We start from the raw sequence: 17,923 nt of genomic DNA, 5'->3' as shown, positions 1-17,923 counted from the left end.
AGCGAGGATGAGCGATTATCTGTCAGAAATGATAATAAAATAATGACGCTAAACAGAATCTGGCTCCGTCCAGAAAACAACGATGTCGTTTTCTAATTAACAGCTGTTTTTCTGAGTTTAATTAATTTGGACGTCGGCTCAAAATACATTTAAAAGCGACGTCGAGAGATCCCGACAACTTCCATTCAGCTCGAACGAGCTCTGATGAAAACTACCGATATTAAAAACGTGGAATTAGCTGAATATATCGGGTGCTACTTTCTCTCTCTGGATATCGGGTAGAAACCATTGGTGTGTGGTAAAACACACTATATACGATTATATATATATATATTATATATATATATATTATATATATATATATATTAATACTAATAATACATCTAGTTTTTACTACGGATGACACAAAAATGGAGTTATATGACCTTTGCGTGGTTGGGCGGAAACCACAAACACCCATCGCACACGCGTGGAAACGCACACACACGCACACACGCACGCACGCACACATATATATAAACCTACTGCAAATATTTTTAATCTACGGTTATTTTTATGATTCGCGGTTTGACAAATGTAGCAAAAGAGAGATAAGGGGGGCTGGGGGGCTGGGTCAGTATTCGTTCTTTTTTTTAGCAGTTACCTTTCAGAAATGCCAAGGTTTTAGGTGTTAATTTAATGGAATTTTAAAAAAAAGCAAAAGAGGTTCGTGTTTATGATGTCATAGCGTGCGTTCTTCTTCTTCTTCTTCTTCTTCTTCTTCTTCTTCTTCTTCTTCTTCTTCTTCTTCTTCTTCTTATTATTAGAGGCGCGTACACAGTAACATCGTTTTCCATCACCTCGATACTTTATAGATTGATTTATTGGTACTTTATAGATTGATTTATTGGTACTCAAACAGCAGTTTAATAATATCATCGTGTTTATGTTTATTTCTTGTTTTTCTCAAGAGTTTGAAAGCCAAAGTCTTTTCAGTTTTTCTAAAAGCTGCACGGCGTTTTTTTTTTTTTTTTTTTGGCAACCAGGCAAACAACGTGACGTGTGAGGGATGTCGATGAGTGATGTTGCACTGAAATAGCCTAGTTTATCCATCGCACTTTTCCAGACTCACACAGACTCCACCCCCCGGGGGCCCCTCGCTCCACCCGGCCCGCCCCCTCAATTCAGCACTAAACCCGGGCTTCCTTTGTCATAGAATAAGGATTTGCTCTTAAACGAATAATAATTATTATTATTTAATTATTATATATTATAGATTCACTTGATATCTGTCTATCGCTGTCGTCTTCAGCAGCATTTTCATTTGAATAATTTATTAAAAAAAAAAAAACAGCTTGTTCTAGTCTTCCTATTTGATAAGCATAACAACCAGGGTTGTCCAATAAATTATAATAGTATTATTATTATTAATAATATTATTATTATTAATATAATAATATTATTATTAGTTTGATATAAGGACTGATTTATAAATCTATTCTGCGTGATGTAAAAAAAAAAAAAATGTGTGATGAGTTTTGGGAAGAGACAAAAAAAATCTCATTCATAAAAATTAGCATATTATAAACGCAACAGTTTTACCAAGATGAGAGCTAACTTTTAGGAAAGAAGATCAAATAAGGTTTGTTATCTTATATAAGCTTGTGATGATGGTTTAATTATTTTTATTTACTGTAGATTTTATATTGTCATTTTTTTAAAAATTGCTTTTTTTGGTTTTGTTTGTGTGTTTATTTTGTAACAATGTGTCGCTTTCTCTAACAAAAAAATCAATAATGTAGCATTTATCAACCAAACAAAACAAAAAAAAAGAATTAATTAACCCTGTAATGCCCAGGCACTTTCGAAATGAGGAAAGTCTGCTTTATTTCTTTAACTAGATTCCGGTCCTAGTACGAAAAACTCTTTATTTTGTCTCCTGTCTGGCAACAAAGAGTGTTCTGCAATAATAAAAAACACTGGATTTAAATAATAATAATAATAATAATAATAATAATAATAATAATAATAATAATAATAATAAATAATAATAGAGAGGGTGTTGGTTAAGAATTGTATCATATGGGATTCAGAAATAGTCATTACAGGGTTAAAATCATAGTGAAGTAAATCTGCCTGGTCAATAAATTTGTCAGTCCAACAAGTTTAAACCATGCTTAGGTTATCTTGTCAAAACTTTCAGAACAAAACAAACCCTAACCCCAACCCCAATCCCAACCCCAACCCCCCCTAACCCTAACCCTAACTCCCAACCTTAACCCTAATACCAACCCCATAACTCTAACTCCCAACCCCAACCATAACCCCTAACTCCTAACCCCAACCACAACCCCACAATCCTAACTCCCAACCCTAACCCAAGCATACCCCTAACCCTAACTGCCAACCCCAACCCCTTATCCCTAACCCAAGCATACCCCTAACCCTAACTCCCAACCCCAACCCCTTATTCCTAACCCAAGCATACCCCTAAACCTAACTCCCAACCCCAACCCTAATACCAACTCCATAACTCTAACTCCCAACCACTAACCATAAGTTTCAACCCCAACCCTAACCCTAACTCCCAACCCCAACCATAACCCCTAACCCCTAACCCCTAACCCAACCCCAACCCCATCCCAACCCAAACCCGATACCAACCCCATAAACTCTAACTTCAACCACTAGCCATAACGGCTATAACCCCAACCCTAACCCTAACTCCCAACCCCCAACCCCAACCATAACCCCTAACTCCTAACCCCTAACCCTAACCCCAACCTCACAAGCCTAACTACCAAACCCAACCCCTAACCCAACCATAACCTCTAACTCCTAACCCCTAACCCTAACTCCTAACCCCAACCCCTTATCCCTAATCCTAACTCCTAACCTCAAACCGCTAACCGTAACTCCTAACCCCAACCCCTAACCCTAACTCCTAATCCAATAAATACGAGTGAAACACACACACACACACACACACACACACACACACACACAAAGTGTTTTATTTTTGTTAGCTCCGGTGTTGAAAACAGAAAGTTTACAAAAATGAATTTATATGACTTCATTCCAGATTATTATTATTATTATTATTATTATTATTATATATTATTATTATTATTATTATTTAACATTTTAGTTTTCGATCGTATTGATGCAGAAGGATAAGCAGATCAACCAATAAAGAGGATTCTGTTTGAAATGGGTTTCTCGTTTTGTGACTCTGCATTTCAATGTGGTTCACGCTTATTTTTATTGATTTTTTTTCTTTTAATAAAAATAAAACAATATTTTTTTTTTTTTTTTTTTTTTTTAGTCTCGGATTTAGTCATTCTGACAACAATGTAAATATTAAATCACAAATTAAAATAAAAGATTTTCCTCTGTTGACTGGTTGTTGTATCAAAAAAAAATATCATATGAAAAAATATATATCTGTACCTATTAAAAAAAAAAGAAAAAAAAAGCCATATTGCATCTGTACCTCAATAAACGATCAATCAAACCGATCTATCCCGTGTTGCTTATTTTTCATGCTCGCAAGTACATAGACCGACGTGCAGATGAATCAAAACACTTCTGTTGTTTTGACTTGTCGTGCGTCTGAAATAAAAACTACTGGAACCAAAAATCTGGGGAAGATTGTCGAGCAAACTTAGAGATCGCCTGATTGAATTGACGGCTTTAATCGGCCGCGCATGCCATTTCAAACGGTGTAGAGAAAAGAAACACGGAGCCACACGAGGTCAAACGCAGGAGGCTTTTCAGAAGCTGTTAGGGCGTTTCTATATCACTAAGCGGGAATTGCAATTCTCACACCCATAGGTGTTTTCATGCTGGCGCGTAGATAAAGGATATCAGTAACAAATCTGGAGGGTGTTCTGCATACGACTATACATTAATCCAGCATATATAAGAAAAAGGTTTTAAAAAAAACAAGACCCATACAGAGCGTCTGTTTTCAAGACTCTCCTTAAATGTCACACGAGAGACAAGAATATAAGCGAGTCTGTGGTACACAGTGCTGTCCGTCCTGCTGGTGAATAACTGAAAGGCGTTTAGCAGAGCGGTTTGTACAATGCTTAATAAGTCTTACCATTAAAACCACTGCATTTCCAGCAGCCTGTCTCTGCGTTCATGACGCAAGCAGCTCAGACGACCTCTGCAAAATCATGTGGTGGTCGTTAATTTTTTTAACCGGTAAAACGAACTCGATTCTATGCGGTGAGTCACGGTAGACTGGCACTGCTTTTACATTCATACTAAGTGGCGCAGCTCTCTGTAGGAAGAGGTCGCGTTGTGCCCTCACTGCACACGCATACACACACACACGAGATATATATATATATATATATATATATATATATATATATATATATGCTATATTTATTATATTATATATATATTATCTATATTATGCATTTTAATTGTTAGGTATATTTTTCCATTATCATTATTAAGCATTCACATTCACTGAGGTTAAAAAAATATATGATATTAATTTATTTTTGGGGGTGTGGATTTATATAAAAAAAATATTTCCCCCTGTGTCATCTCTGCCGGGACTCGAACCCGGATCCTCTGGATTAGAAGTCCAGCGCGCTATTCCATTGCGCCACAGAGACTGAGCCAAGACGAAAACCTCAAAATCCATCTGCATGGTTCGCTTTGGGGAGGGCTGCGTGGTCCCCTGCATCAGCATCCTCACAGCGTCATCTTATGTGGAAACTGACATCCAGTGTCCGCCATTTTGGCTCTAGCGCCCTATAGACTATTGCAGGTGGTCGTCTCCAGGGCGGAGCCGCAATGGCGTCAGTTACGTGCATTCACATGTATATATATTCCGCAGCGTAGCAGCATCAGGACCAGTCAGCGTCGGGTCGCACACAGAACGTTGCGGAGTGTGGACACTGAGGACAAAGGATCTGAGATGGATTCTTTCACATGACAGTATGCGCATTGCGTCCTGCAAGATATCGTTAGGATAGGCTGCCAATGGATACGAGGCTCACATCGACAGGGTTTATAATGCAAAACAAATAAACAGACATAACATAAATGATACATCAAATAAAACGTATTTAATTAAATATATTGGAACAGCTCAGAGAGAGAGAGAGAAGAGAAATGAGGTATATATTAATATATATTATATCTATGTAGCATATAGATATATATATATATATAAATCTCTCTGGTTTAGTTTGTTTGTTGACCCACGACCAGCAGCTTTTGCGAGGATTATTTAAAAATATCACACACACACACACACACACAGAGAGAGAGAGAGAGAGAGAGAGAGAGAGAGCTAGGGTCAAAGGGTTTGCATTATTCTACAGTCAGATGAAACATGCTGAATAATGTTACACATCACCGCTTTGCTTTTCCATATATTGACACATTGACAAAAGTGACACTTCGAAACTTAACGAAATACTCACTGTACTGCGATTATATGTCAGTCTTTATTTTATATAGCGCCTTTCAAAGTGGACCACCATCACAAAACGCTTTACAGATGCAACTGCGATAATGTTCTCTTTCATTGAGATATTTATGAGAGCAGCGCACCGTCACACAGCGCTTTACAGATGCAGTAAATGTGGCATAAGTCCAATAACACTTCAAACAAAGCCTTGAAATTGCATCATCCATCGATCTTGGCAAGTCAAAAACCACACAATGCATACTATATTTAAATACAGTGGAAAGAGCGTAGAAGTACAGGATTAGATGCAGTACCCAGAAACAGACTGCCACATGAAATAATACATTAAATACAGTGGAAAGAGCAGAATACAGGATAGCAGCATAATACATGAAATAGTGCATTAAATACAGTGGAAAGAGCAGAATACAGGATAGCAGCATAATACATGAAATAGTGCATTAAATACAGTGGAAAGAGCAGAATACATGAAATACTTATATTTAAAAAAATAAATACATGAACATTAGGCTGCTGGTAAAGACAGTTTCGCGAAAGAGGGTTCTGGCCCGCGCTACGTATAATGATTGAAAACATTGTTTTGTATATATACATATCGCCGAATATCCATTCTTGAGATCATACATATCTTTAGTATATACCCTAGGCTGTTTTATTTATATAATAAAATTTATATATATAATATATATATATATATATATATATATATATTATATATATATATATATAATATATATATATAATATACACCCCAAAAAATATATACATTTTCTACCAATGACTGAACCGCACCCTGAGAGCGATTTCAGCACCGCGGACAGCGCTGCAATGCGAGCGTGTAATCCCTCTCGCTGGCGTGCCAAACCGCGCTACGTGGCGCACACAGCCAGACCCCAGCTAGGGGGGGGGGGGGGGGGGGGGGGCATATAAAATCACAACACAAGCTGTAGTGCAAGAGATGTTTTATTGTTGTCATCATTATGAATATTTCTTAGGGTTAGTTCACAAGTGCTGACGTTATAAAGACACACACACACACACACACACACACACACCAAAACACAACACTTCTTTATTTTTGAGCGTTAAGGGATACCGATGTCTTCAGTAAAAACACACGGAGATTGAGCGAGTTTCACATGACGAGACAGGGAGGCACGAGGCTCAACTCGGTTTGGCTTTCTCCAGAGTGACGTATGAGGTGGATAAGTCCCCACTTAAAGATATCTAATGAATTATTATTTTGTTGTCTCTGTCTCTCTCTGTGTGTGTGTGTGTGTGTGTGTGTGTGTGTGTGTGTGTGTTGAATAAAGGAGTTCGAAATGACGTGATCTGGTTTTGCATTTTTCAGTTCGACCAAAAAAACAAAAAAAACAAAAAAAAACGCAGGACTGCAGTGAAAACACCAGAAGGCATGTGAAGCGATCAAACGTTTAATTAAATACATACAAACAATAGGGATTTTGTCCCCTTTCAACCGGTTTCATTAATAATGATTTAAAAATCATCACAGAGTCAAAGGAGCAGCTATAGCATTACAGCGAGGCAGGGTGGCTCATTTCAGCATTACACGAGCCCTCAAAATCAACAATATACAGATAGAGATATAGATACGCACACACATCCATCACCAGCTGAATCCTTTACAGGGTCGTGGCGTGCTGGACCCTAGCCGGGCAGACACAGGGTGCAAAGCAGGCCTACACCCTGGACGGGACGCCAGTCCATCGCAGGGCACCACACACACACACACACAGGGCAATTTAGAGTGACCAATCAACCTGAACAGCATGTCTATGGACTGTGGGAGGAAACCCACGCAGACACGGGGAGAACATGCAAACTCCACACAGACCGACCGCTAGGAATCGAACCCAGGACGCTGGCGCTGTGAGGCAGCAGCGCTAACCTCCCTATATACGTACACACACACCTTATCCAAGTCACAGGAGAGAGAGAAAAAAAGTGATATTGTTACTATTAAAACCATTGAGAGAGTTGGCTCAAAATAACTAACAGAGACATAGTGCTCAAAAACAAACAGCTCGAAGGAGACAGTGTGGATGGATGAGAGGTGTCTGTGTGCTTCACGCTCTACAGCACTGCCAGTGCGATCGCTGACAGGACCGACAGGACGAGGACAGCGTAGCCAGATCTGTACACCTCAGGCATACGAAAGCCTTTTCCCATGTCCCACATCTGGAGATGAAAAAAAAACAAACAAAAACACAAGCTGTAACCCTTTCACGAAACGCTGGCCTCAAAAATAATAATAATAACAATAATAATGATAACGATAATAATAATAATAATTCCTATCATTACAGAGAGAGAGCGCAAGCTACGTGTGTGTGAGAGACCCTGAGCGAGTCACTGAACCTCCTTGTGCTCCGTCCTTCGAACGAGACGTCAAACAAACGAGGTCCTATTGGAAGAGACTCTGCAGCAGCCCCTGACTCATTGTGTGTGTGTGAGAGACCCTGAGCAAGTCACTGAACCTCCTTGTGCTGCGTCCTTCGCATGAGACGCCAAACAAACGAGGTCCTATTGGAAGAGACTCTGCAGCAGCCCCTGACTCACTGTGTGTGTGTGAGAGACCCTGAGCAAGTCACTGAACCTCCTTGTGCTGCGTCCTTCGCATGAGACGCCAAACAAACGAGGTCCTATTGGAAGAGACTCTGCAGCAGCAGCAGCGGTTGTTGATGACGCAGAGTTCACCCTCCTAGTCTCTGTGAGTCGCTTTGAATAAAAGCGTCTGCTAAATGACTAAATTAATTATTAATAATAATAACAATAATAATAATAACAACAACAACAACATAAATATATTACAGGAACTGCAGGAAGGCTACAACAAATGCTAGCCCTTTCCATACATAAAAAATAACAATACCACTACAACAAGGTCAGGGTTGCTTGCTAGGAGGGAGGGAGGGAGGGAGGGAGGCTCGCTAGGAGGGTGGGAGGCTCACTCGCTGTACTCACCAGATGGCGGATCCCGTTGAAGGAGTGGAACGCCACAGGGAACGCCAGCCCAAACTTGGCAGTGCAGATAAGAGCCGGACCAAGAGACAGGGACTGGATCAGACTGAGATAGGAGGCAAAGTCACCTGGCAGAACCAGCGCCGAGACAGCAAACACAGCGACACCTGAAAGAGCGAGAGACAGACAGACACACAGAGAGAAATCTTTAACACAAGGGAAACCGACATTGTGGCTCCAATCACTCCAGTAGTTTTACTACAGACTTGATCAGCCACAGTATGAAGCTCTGGACAAAAAAGTTTTGCATCACCTAAAATTTTAGGATTGAGACATTTAAAAATCAAACCAAAAATCTGTTAAAATAAACAGGAATACAAAAGTATTTAGGACAGAGTCCTCCTTCATCACCCAATGTCCAAAACATCCGAAATCATTGTATTTTATATCTAGATCTTTTTATTAGAAATATTCGTACAGCGTCTTTTCACAGTGCCTCCCCACCCCACCCCATCGCAAAGTGCTTTACAGAGGCAGGCTGTGAACTGTGCGTTATATGCAGAGTTACTTCCAATAGGATGTTGTTATTGTTTTTAATATCTATAGCGTTGTCTGTACTGGGGGCAGTTTTGTTTGCTGTACTGTACCTGCGCTCAGACCGACCCCAGTCCCTCTGTGTGTTATTGACATCATCATTGGAACAGACCAGCTGAAACACACACAAGCGAGAGATTAGAGAAACAGAGAAAGAGAGAGGGAGGAGGGGGTAGGGAGAGATGAGGGAGAGGAGAGAGGGAGGGGATGAGATAGAGAGACTGCTGAGGTCTTGCTGTGTTCTAGTCAGAAGAGATTAGGGAGAGAGAGAAAGAGAGAGAACAAGAGAGGGGAGGAGGGGAGAACAAGAGAGGGGGGAGAGGGGATAGAGAGAGAAGGGCTGCTGGGGTCTTGCTGTGTTCTAGTCTGAAGGATCGCTCACTCACCTGTAGATGGTGATGTGGGGAGACAGTGGCCTTGCTAAGCGACTGTTTTTATCCATATTCTGCATTTCCTCTTTGGCATTCGTTCCCATGGGAACAGCACTGTCACAGGGGGTGGTGGCAAAGGTTAGAATATAAACCACAAAATACAGGAGACACACACTGACCCAGACACACATGCACCACACACGCTGACCCAGACACACACGCTGACCCAGAGACACACACAAACCACACACGCTGACCGAGACACACACAAACCACACACACTGACCCAGAGACACACGCTGACCCAGACACACACAAAAACCAGAGACACACGCTGACCCAGACACACACAAAAACCAGAGACACACACTGACCCAGACACACACAAAAACCAGAGACACACACTGACCCAGACACAGTCACACACACAGAGACTTCAAACAATACTCACTGTCTGTACAGGACCGAAGACTGAGACCTGAGCGAAACAGCTGCGCTCCGCCGGACCAACGACCTGACGAAAAAACAGTCACAGTTACTATTATTATTAATAATGTCTCCGACGTACCAAGTCCAGCTCTCTCGCAGGAATGGGCATTAAAAAAAAAAAAAAAAAAGAAATCGGAACACACTTCTTGATCGGCGCATATGCCGCTTACATCGCTGAAGTGTCTCTATCCTAAACAGGGGGGTTGGACAAACCGATTCCACACAGCAAGACCGCTTCTCTTGCATGTATATAACTGCACGGAAAGCATGGCTTATATATAAGCTATTATTAAGAGCAGGAGAGCGCAGATATCGTACGGTCAGGTCTCCCATCCAAAGCGATTTCCCGTGGCGCTGTTAGCAAGAATGAAACTCTTAATTAAAAACGGCCACGCAGATGTTCTGAAAAAGTCCAGTTAAGCATCGTATTAAAACACTTCTTTAAAAAGCTCATGCACTGTTGGCCTTGCATAGATTGCAAGTAAAAGAGACTCGCTGTTCCGCAGAACAAAACGAGCCAAGTTCAGAGTCCTTGAAATCTGATCAAACTTTGCATCCTATTTACGGATACGATATATTTGCCAAAAAGTCGACGCGGGTTTTAAGACCACGTCGCCGTCTTAAATTACACAAATTCGGGGCTTATTTGAACAACAGCTTCGCCACAAAACTGTAAATAATTTCCACGCATTTGCAAACTTTCCACCACTGACCTTAACAACAGCGCCATTTTCACGACCCTTGCATTCGAAACAGGAACTTCCGTCACCGTCCTTAGCAACGCCGTTGTGTATCCAAGTAGTGACGTCATTATATTTTTATTTGGATAAATACTTTTCTTTTGTTTCTTTTTTAATTAATATTTTAATTATGTTTCATTTTTTGTTTTAAATATGTCCATATTTTCAAATACTTTACGCGTATCTATCTCATAGCGGAACAATAATTTATTTAAGAAAATAATATTTTAAAAATAAAACAGCCATCTTTGATACTGGCATTATTATTATTATTATTATTATTATTATTATTATTATTACTTATGGCGTAAAATTAACAAATAAATCATTTTTTGTCATGCTTTCTAGATTTTTTTGGGAAGTGAACGTAGGTTTCTACGTTTGAAGTTGATATCGCCATATTAAGTGTGGTCACCTTCATTCCTTCTTCTATCCACGGTATTTTGCTATATCGGACGCTAGATGGCATACCTCTCTGTGCTTTACAATGCCTACCAATGCTTTACCAGACCTCTCCGTGCTTTACAATGCTTCCCTGTGCTTTACCAGACCTCTCTGTGCTTTACAATGCTTCCCTATGCTTTACCAGACCTCTCTGTGCTTTACAATGCTTCCCTATGCTTTACCAGACCTCTCTGTGCTTTACAATGCTTCCCTGTGCTTTATCTCTGTGCTTTACAATTACTTTACCAGACCTCTCTGTGCTTTACAATGCTTCCCTATGCTTTACCAGACCTCTCTGTGCTTTACAATGCTTCCCTATGCTTTACCAGACCTCTCTGTGCTTTACAATGCTTCCCTATGCTTTACCAGACCTCTCTGTGCTTTACTTCCCTATGCTTTACCAGACCTCTCTGTTCTTTACAATGCTTCCCTATGCTTTACCAGACCTCTCTGTGCTTTACAATGCTTCCCTATGCTTTACCAGACCTCTCTGTGCTTTACAATGCTTCCCTATGCTTTACCAGACCTCTCTGTGCTTTACAATGCTTCCCTATGCTTTACCAGACCTCTCTGTGCTTTACAATGCTTCCCTATGCTTTACCAGACCTCGCTCAATGCTTCCACCCCTAGTGGTCAAAACTAAGCACAACATCGCGAAGCCCACATTTTTGCATGTAAATAAATAAACTAACTAACTAACTAACTAACTAAAAATCTGTTTGGCTTAACGTGATCGTAGCTAACGCTTAACGTGATCGTAGCTAACGCTTAACGTGATCGTAGCTAACGTAATCGAATGTAATGATACGTTGCAGCATCTCTCAATCAATGTACGCCTGTTCAGCAGTACCCCCACGCAGTCGCTCTCAGAAAGAGACCTGTTTCTGTGGCTCTTCCAGACAAACCGCAAAGACACGCAGGCAAACAGCTTTCCAGGCGTGGTAGCGCAATAATAATAATAATAATAATAATAATAATAATACAATAATATAACTCTTTATTCAAATAAACAGTATTCATTCGAGTTCCATTATTACCTCACACAACTCACTTCAGCAGTACCGTTATCTCCCCTATATCGCTGATTAATGAGCAGAGATTGAAATTCTCACACCCTGAGCTGGCGGGTAGTTACAAGTATATCAACGACACATCGGAAGGTGTTCTGGTACATTTTCACACGGCAGCTGTTTTTTTTTTTTTTAAATAGACCCATAAAAGATGTTTTATTAACGGGTATACGCCGTGGGTTCAAAGCGCACGTTATTGTAAAGATGTGATTTTAATATTTTTAAAATCTCTATCGTAAGCAAAGAATTCAAGACAATGCAACTCTTTGAGATTTGGAGGGCGGCGGTTCTGTCCGTTGTCTAAACTGGACTCGTATTGTCCTGCAAAGCGATCAGCAATCAGAAGTCTTTACAAAGAAGTCGTTGTACGCAGGAGCGCTTTTGGTTCCCCGTGTCGGTTGGCGTTGGGAACAAAGACAGCCCTGTGCAGGGCAGCATTCTCAGCGTTTCTAGTAAGCCCCGGTGTTAAGATATGCCAGGGCACATGGCTGTGATTGCACGTGGGTTCACCCCAGCGCTTGCATTGCACACGGCCGAAAAAAAAATCAGCTGTGTTTGTATTTTGCAAGGGTGCTCTTAACCAAAGCGTACAGCTGCCTTGTAGAGCAACACAATAAATAAACGCCAGATCAACAAAAAAACAGAGTTTGTTTTTTGCGCTCCCATGACTGTGTGACTCCAAGTGCTCACAACCCGGCCCTACCTTTACTAGGGGAGACCCTTTGGGGGACCCCTGCGCTCCCCTGACTGTGTGACTCCAACTGGACACCACCAGGCCATGCCTTTACCAGGGGAGACCCTCCGGGGGACCCCTGCGCTCCCCTGACTGTGTGACTCCAACTGGACACCACCAGGCCATGCCTTTACCAGGGGATACCCTCGGGGACCCCTGCGCTCCCATGACTGTGTGATTCCCTCCTGCACAACACAGTATGCTAACTCTTTTTTTCCCAAATCATACAGACAGACATTGCAATGGCAATGCAATAATGGTTCTGTATTATACTGAGGGGCAATGGTAGCACAAGTATAGGGCAGCTGCAGCTTCAGTAGCAATGCAGACAGACAGTGGCACTGCCATGGTAATCTTTCTTTCTTTCTTTCTTTCTTTCTTTCTGAACACCTTGTTTCCAGCCCCACTACCTTGTTCGGAGAAGCCCCCCCCACTCTCTCTCTCCTTCTCTCCCTCTCCCTCTCCCTCTCTCCGTCCCGTCAGTGACATCTCGGACTCAGAGAGCGACAGAACGAGAAGGGAGGGATGGAGAAAGCGAGAACCTGCCAGCCTCGATACGAGAGAGAGAATGAATGAATGCAATACATTTTCAAAACAAAGATATAATCTTTGAATAGAAATACAGACAGAGGCACCAATAAAGAGAGAACGCCCTTAGTTTTAACTCATTTTTGTTCAATAAACAATTTCATGAATCTGGCTTCATATTAAACACTTCCCACGCCCTTTTAGAAATAACTATTTTTGCTTCATAACGACCACGTTCTAATATTTTCACATCCTAGCCCTGCACGTAATGTGTTAGTCTTTGTTATCTACTGTATTTAATGCACTATTTCATGTATTATGCTGCTATCCTGTATTCTGCTCTTTCCACTGTATTTAATGCACTATTTCATGTATTATGCTGCTATCCTGTATTCTGCTCTTTCCACTGTATTTAATGCACTATTTCATGTATTATGCTGCTATCATGTATTCTGCTCTTTGCACTGTATTTAATGCACTATTTCATGTATTATGCTGCTATCCTGTATTCTGCTCTTTCCACTGTATTTAATGCACTATTTCATGTATTATGCTGCTGTCCTGTATTCTGCTCTTTCCACTGTATTTAATGCACTATTTCATGTTTTATGCTGGTATCATGTATTCTGCTCTTTCCACTGACTATTTCATGTATTATTCGGACTCAGAGAGCGACAGAACGAGAAGGGAGGGATGGAGAAAGCGAGAACCTGCCAGCCTCGATACGAGAGAGAGAATGAATGAATGCAATACATTTTCAAAACAAAGATATAATCTTTGAATAGAAATACAGACAGAGGCTATCAATATTCTGCTCTATCCACTGTATTTAATGCACTATTTCTTTTATTTTTCTGCTATCCTGTATTCTGCAATAAACAATTTAATGAATCTGGCTTCATATTAAACACTTTCCACGCCCTTTTAGAAATATTTCATGTATTTGCTTCATGTATATCTGCTCTTTCCACTGTATTTAATGTGCTATTTCACATCCTGTTACTGATCCTGTATTTAGTGCACTATTTTATGTATACACAAATTATCCTGTATTCGGCTCTTTCCACTGTATTTAATGCACTATTTCATGTATTATGCTGCTATCCTGTATTCTTCTCTTTCCACTTTATTTAATGCACTATTTCATGTATTATGCTGCTATCCTGTATTCTGCTCTTTCCACTGTATTTAATGCACTATTTCATGTATTATGCTGCTATCCTGTATTCTGCTCTTTCCACTGTATTTAATGCACTATTTCATGTATTATGCTGCTATCCTGTATTCTGCTCTTTCCACTGTACTGTTTCATGTATCTGATGCTCTGGTGAATCCACGTATTTAATGCACTATTTCATGTATTATGCTGCTATCGTGTATTCTGCTCTTTCCACTGTATTTAATGCACTATTTCATGTATTATGCTGCTATCCTGTATTCTGCTCTTTCCACTGTATTTAATGCACTATTTCATGTATTATGCTGCTATCCTGTATTCTGCTCTTTCCACTGTATTTAATGCACTATTATGCATCATGTAGTCTGTCTTTCCACTGTATTTAATGCACTATTTCATGTATATGCTGCTATCATGTATTCTGCACTTCCCACTGTATTTAATGCATTTCTTTCTGTATTTGAAGTATTATGGATTTTCTTGTCGTTACTGCATCTTGTAAAGTGATTTGCGATGGTGCTCCTCTATGAAAGGCGCTATATAAATTGAAGCTTGATTGATTGATTGATTGATAGATTGATTGATTGAAACGCTGAACAATGTCACATTAACAGATAGAATTGCACACCACTTTGTAGCTTTCCATTAACAAAAAAACAAATTAAAAAAAAACCTGACATTTTTAACCCTCCTATTATGTTCAGAATTTAGGAGCATCTGTTATGTTTTGGGTCATATTGACCCGATGCAATTTCAAACTCATTTAAAACAGCCTTCAATTGATTAACTGTTTTTATTTGCAAAGGTTTGACTCTTTCCTGCTCTTTTAGTCCAGGAGCTGTGATAAAACTTCTTTGACTGCCAGCCTGGGAGCTCCTCATTTTGGAGTGTCTTTACCAGTGAGATGCTGTTGTAATACTTTGTGTTTGGTTTATAAATTTCTCCAGACAGGTGCAGCCATTTCCAGAGATAATAATAATAATAATAATAATAATAATAGTCGACTTAGGAAAAAACATAAAATATTATACAGAAAATGAAAAGATAAATAGCATTTAAGCTGATTGGAAACTAGAGTCGGGTCAAATAGACCCGAAACCTAATAGGAGGGCTCAAATCTAACATGAAATACTTCCTGTGCTGCTATTATGGCCTAATCCTGTGCCGGCCCTAGGCATAGGCAATATCTTTATTATTATATTATTATTTTATTATTATTATTATTATTATTATTATTATTATTATTATTATTAATCTGGATCCTTAAAATTCTAGGTGATCGCACAGTGCAGAGTCTACCAATGTCAAAAAGTTCTTTGAAAAGAAACACCATCTTTATTTATTTATTTGTTTGTTTGTTTATTTATTTATCTATTTGTGTGTGTATTTATTTATTTTCTATTTAAAACACCCTGGTTATATCTTATATTTAATTCACTTTTGGAAAGGAGATCACCTAAAAACAAAACACTTTAATGTTGCATTAAAAAGAAAGAAATAGTTATTTCAAATCATACAAAAGTTTGTGTTGCATTTACAACTATCTGCTGTTGTTTGAAGCTGCTTATATATGCTGTGTTTGGAGAGGGAGAGAGAGAGAGAAAGAGAGAGAGAGAGAGAGAGAGAGAGAGAGAGAGAGAGAGAGAGAGAGAGAGGAGAGAGAGAGAGAATCCCTCTTTACCCAATGGGGTTAACCAGGGGATCCTAACGCACCAACCTTCTCCCTAGCTTGTGTTTCGCGGTACAGAATGGGTGTAACAAGTGGGTCTCTATAGCCGTTTACGGTTCCTTAGACCCTCGCTCCTCCCCTTCTCTCTGTTTCTCTATCTCTCTCTTAAGGCAGAAACAGAGAGGGAGGGAGAGAACAAGAGAGAGGAGAGAAAGGAGAGACACCGTAGCGCCTTACCCTACTCTAAGTTCTCTCCCTCCCTCCGTCACCATAGTGTAATAACTGGGGGTATATGGGGGATAACTGAAATCTAAGGCTACCGGATGTACGGATTTTAGGTTTAAATATTTTGGGCTTCTGTTCCCGATTCGTAGAGACAAATTTAGTTCGGAGACTTTAACATATTAAGTGGGACGGAGAGTAACAATCTTACCAAAAGAACCTTAATCGAAGCGGGAAGAGAAAAGTGACAGAGGGAACATTTCAAAGGGGGTGTCATTTTCACATCGCTTCATATTATAAAGTGTATCTTCATGACATTTCGTGTCTCTATCCAGTATATAAAGCACAGGGAAGCATTGTAAAGCACAGAGAGGTCTGGTAAAGCATAGGGAAGCATTGTAAAGCACAGAGAGGTCTGGTAAAGCACAGGGAAGCATTGTAAAGCATAGAGAGGTCTGGTAAAGCATAGGGAAGCATTGTAAAGCACAGAGAGGTCTGGTAAAGCATAGGGAAGCATTGTAAAGCACAGAGAGGTCTGGTAAAGCATAGGGAAGCATTGTAAAGCACAGAGAGGTATGGTAAAGCATAGGGGAGCATTGTAAAGCACAGAGAGGTCTGGTAAAGCATAGGGAAGCATTGTAAAGCACAGAGAGGTCTGGTAAAGCACAGGGAAGCATTGTAAAGCACAGAGAGGTCTGGTAAAGCATAGGGAAGCATTGTAAAGCACAGAGAGGTGTGGTAAAGCAAAGGGAAGCATTGTAAAGCACAGAGAGGTCTGGTAAAGCATAGGGAAGCATTGTAAAGCACAGAGAGGTCTGGTAAAGCACAGGGAAGCATTGTAAAGCACAGAGAGGTCTGGTAAACCATAGGGAGGGGTAAAGCATTTACGTGTCTCTCCAGAACATATGTCCGTAATCCCTTCGTAAGCATTTCGGTCTCTACACAGGAACCATGTCGTATAATTTATAGGGAAGGTTCGCTGACGTAGACATATTCTTATTAATTATAAATATTATTAATATAGTAATAATATTAATAATAATAATAATAATAATATAATAATAATAATAATAATATAATAATAATAATAATAATTTAAGCCTAAAAAAGCCTTTTAAATATTAGTTATGTGGCTACTTTGTATTTCTGTGACACATTCTCTCTTTCTCTCCCTCCCTCCCTTTTAAAAATAGGGTGACAATAGCAACAAGGAGGGATGGAGGATTCCTCCCTACCCTCGATCTTTCCTAGCCCTGACTCCCTCCACTCCCCACCCTCATCTGAGTCCACACACAGAGTGATATATTCCTTGTTTATGCATCGTCAGACTTCGTAACAGACACAAGTTTTGGACCCGATAGGGAGACAGATATGGGTCCGACAGAATCCAGACTGAGAGGCGGAGACCCTGAAGGCCCAGCTGTCTGTCTGTCTGCCTCTCTCTCGCTCGCTCGCTGGCTCTCCAGC

General features: G+C 40.2%; 1 protein-coding gene and 1 non-coding gene across 2 annotated transcripts; both read right to left on the bottom strand.

The window, feature by feature from the left end:
* Positions 1-4,539: 4,539 nt before the first annotated feature.
* trnar-ucu lies at positions 4,540-4,613 on the bottom strand. The gene has a single exon. It is a non-coding gene; the product is annotated as a tRNA-Arg (tRNA).
* A 2,658-nt stretch (positions 4,614-7,271) lies between these two features.
* sdhc (succinate dehydrogenase complex, subunit C, integral membrane protein) lies at positions 7,272-10,653 on the bottom strand. Its single transcript, XM_041232029.1, has 6 exons — positions 10,587-10,653; positions 9,836-9,898; positions 9,400-9,498; positions 9,067-9,128; positions 8,423-8,586; positions 7,272-7,636 (listed from the first exon to the last, which is right to left on the bottom strand). The coding sequence occupies exons 1-6, from the start codon at positions 10,601-10,603 to the stop codon at positions 7,532-7,534; spliced, it is 510 nt and encodes a 169-aa protein (XP_041087963.1). The 5' UTR covers positions 10,604-10,653; the 3' UTR covers positions 7,272-7,531.
* Positions 10,654-17,923: the final 7,270 nt, after the last annotated feature.

This window comes from Polyodon spathula, chromosome 29 (assembly GCF_017654505.1).
Source record: "Polyodon spathula isolate WHYD16114869_AA chromosome 29, ASM1765450v1, whole genome shotgun sequence".
NCBI classification, from domain to species: Eukaryota; Metazoa; Chordata; class Actinopteri; order Acipenseriformes; family Polyodontidae; genus Polyodon; species Polyodon spathula.
This window is presented reverse-complemented; position numbering and strand designations above follow the sequence as displayed.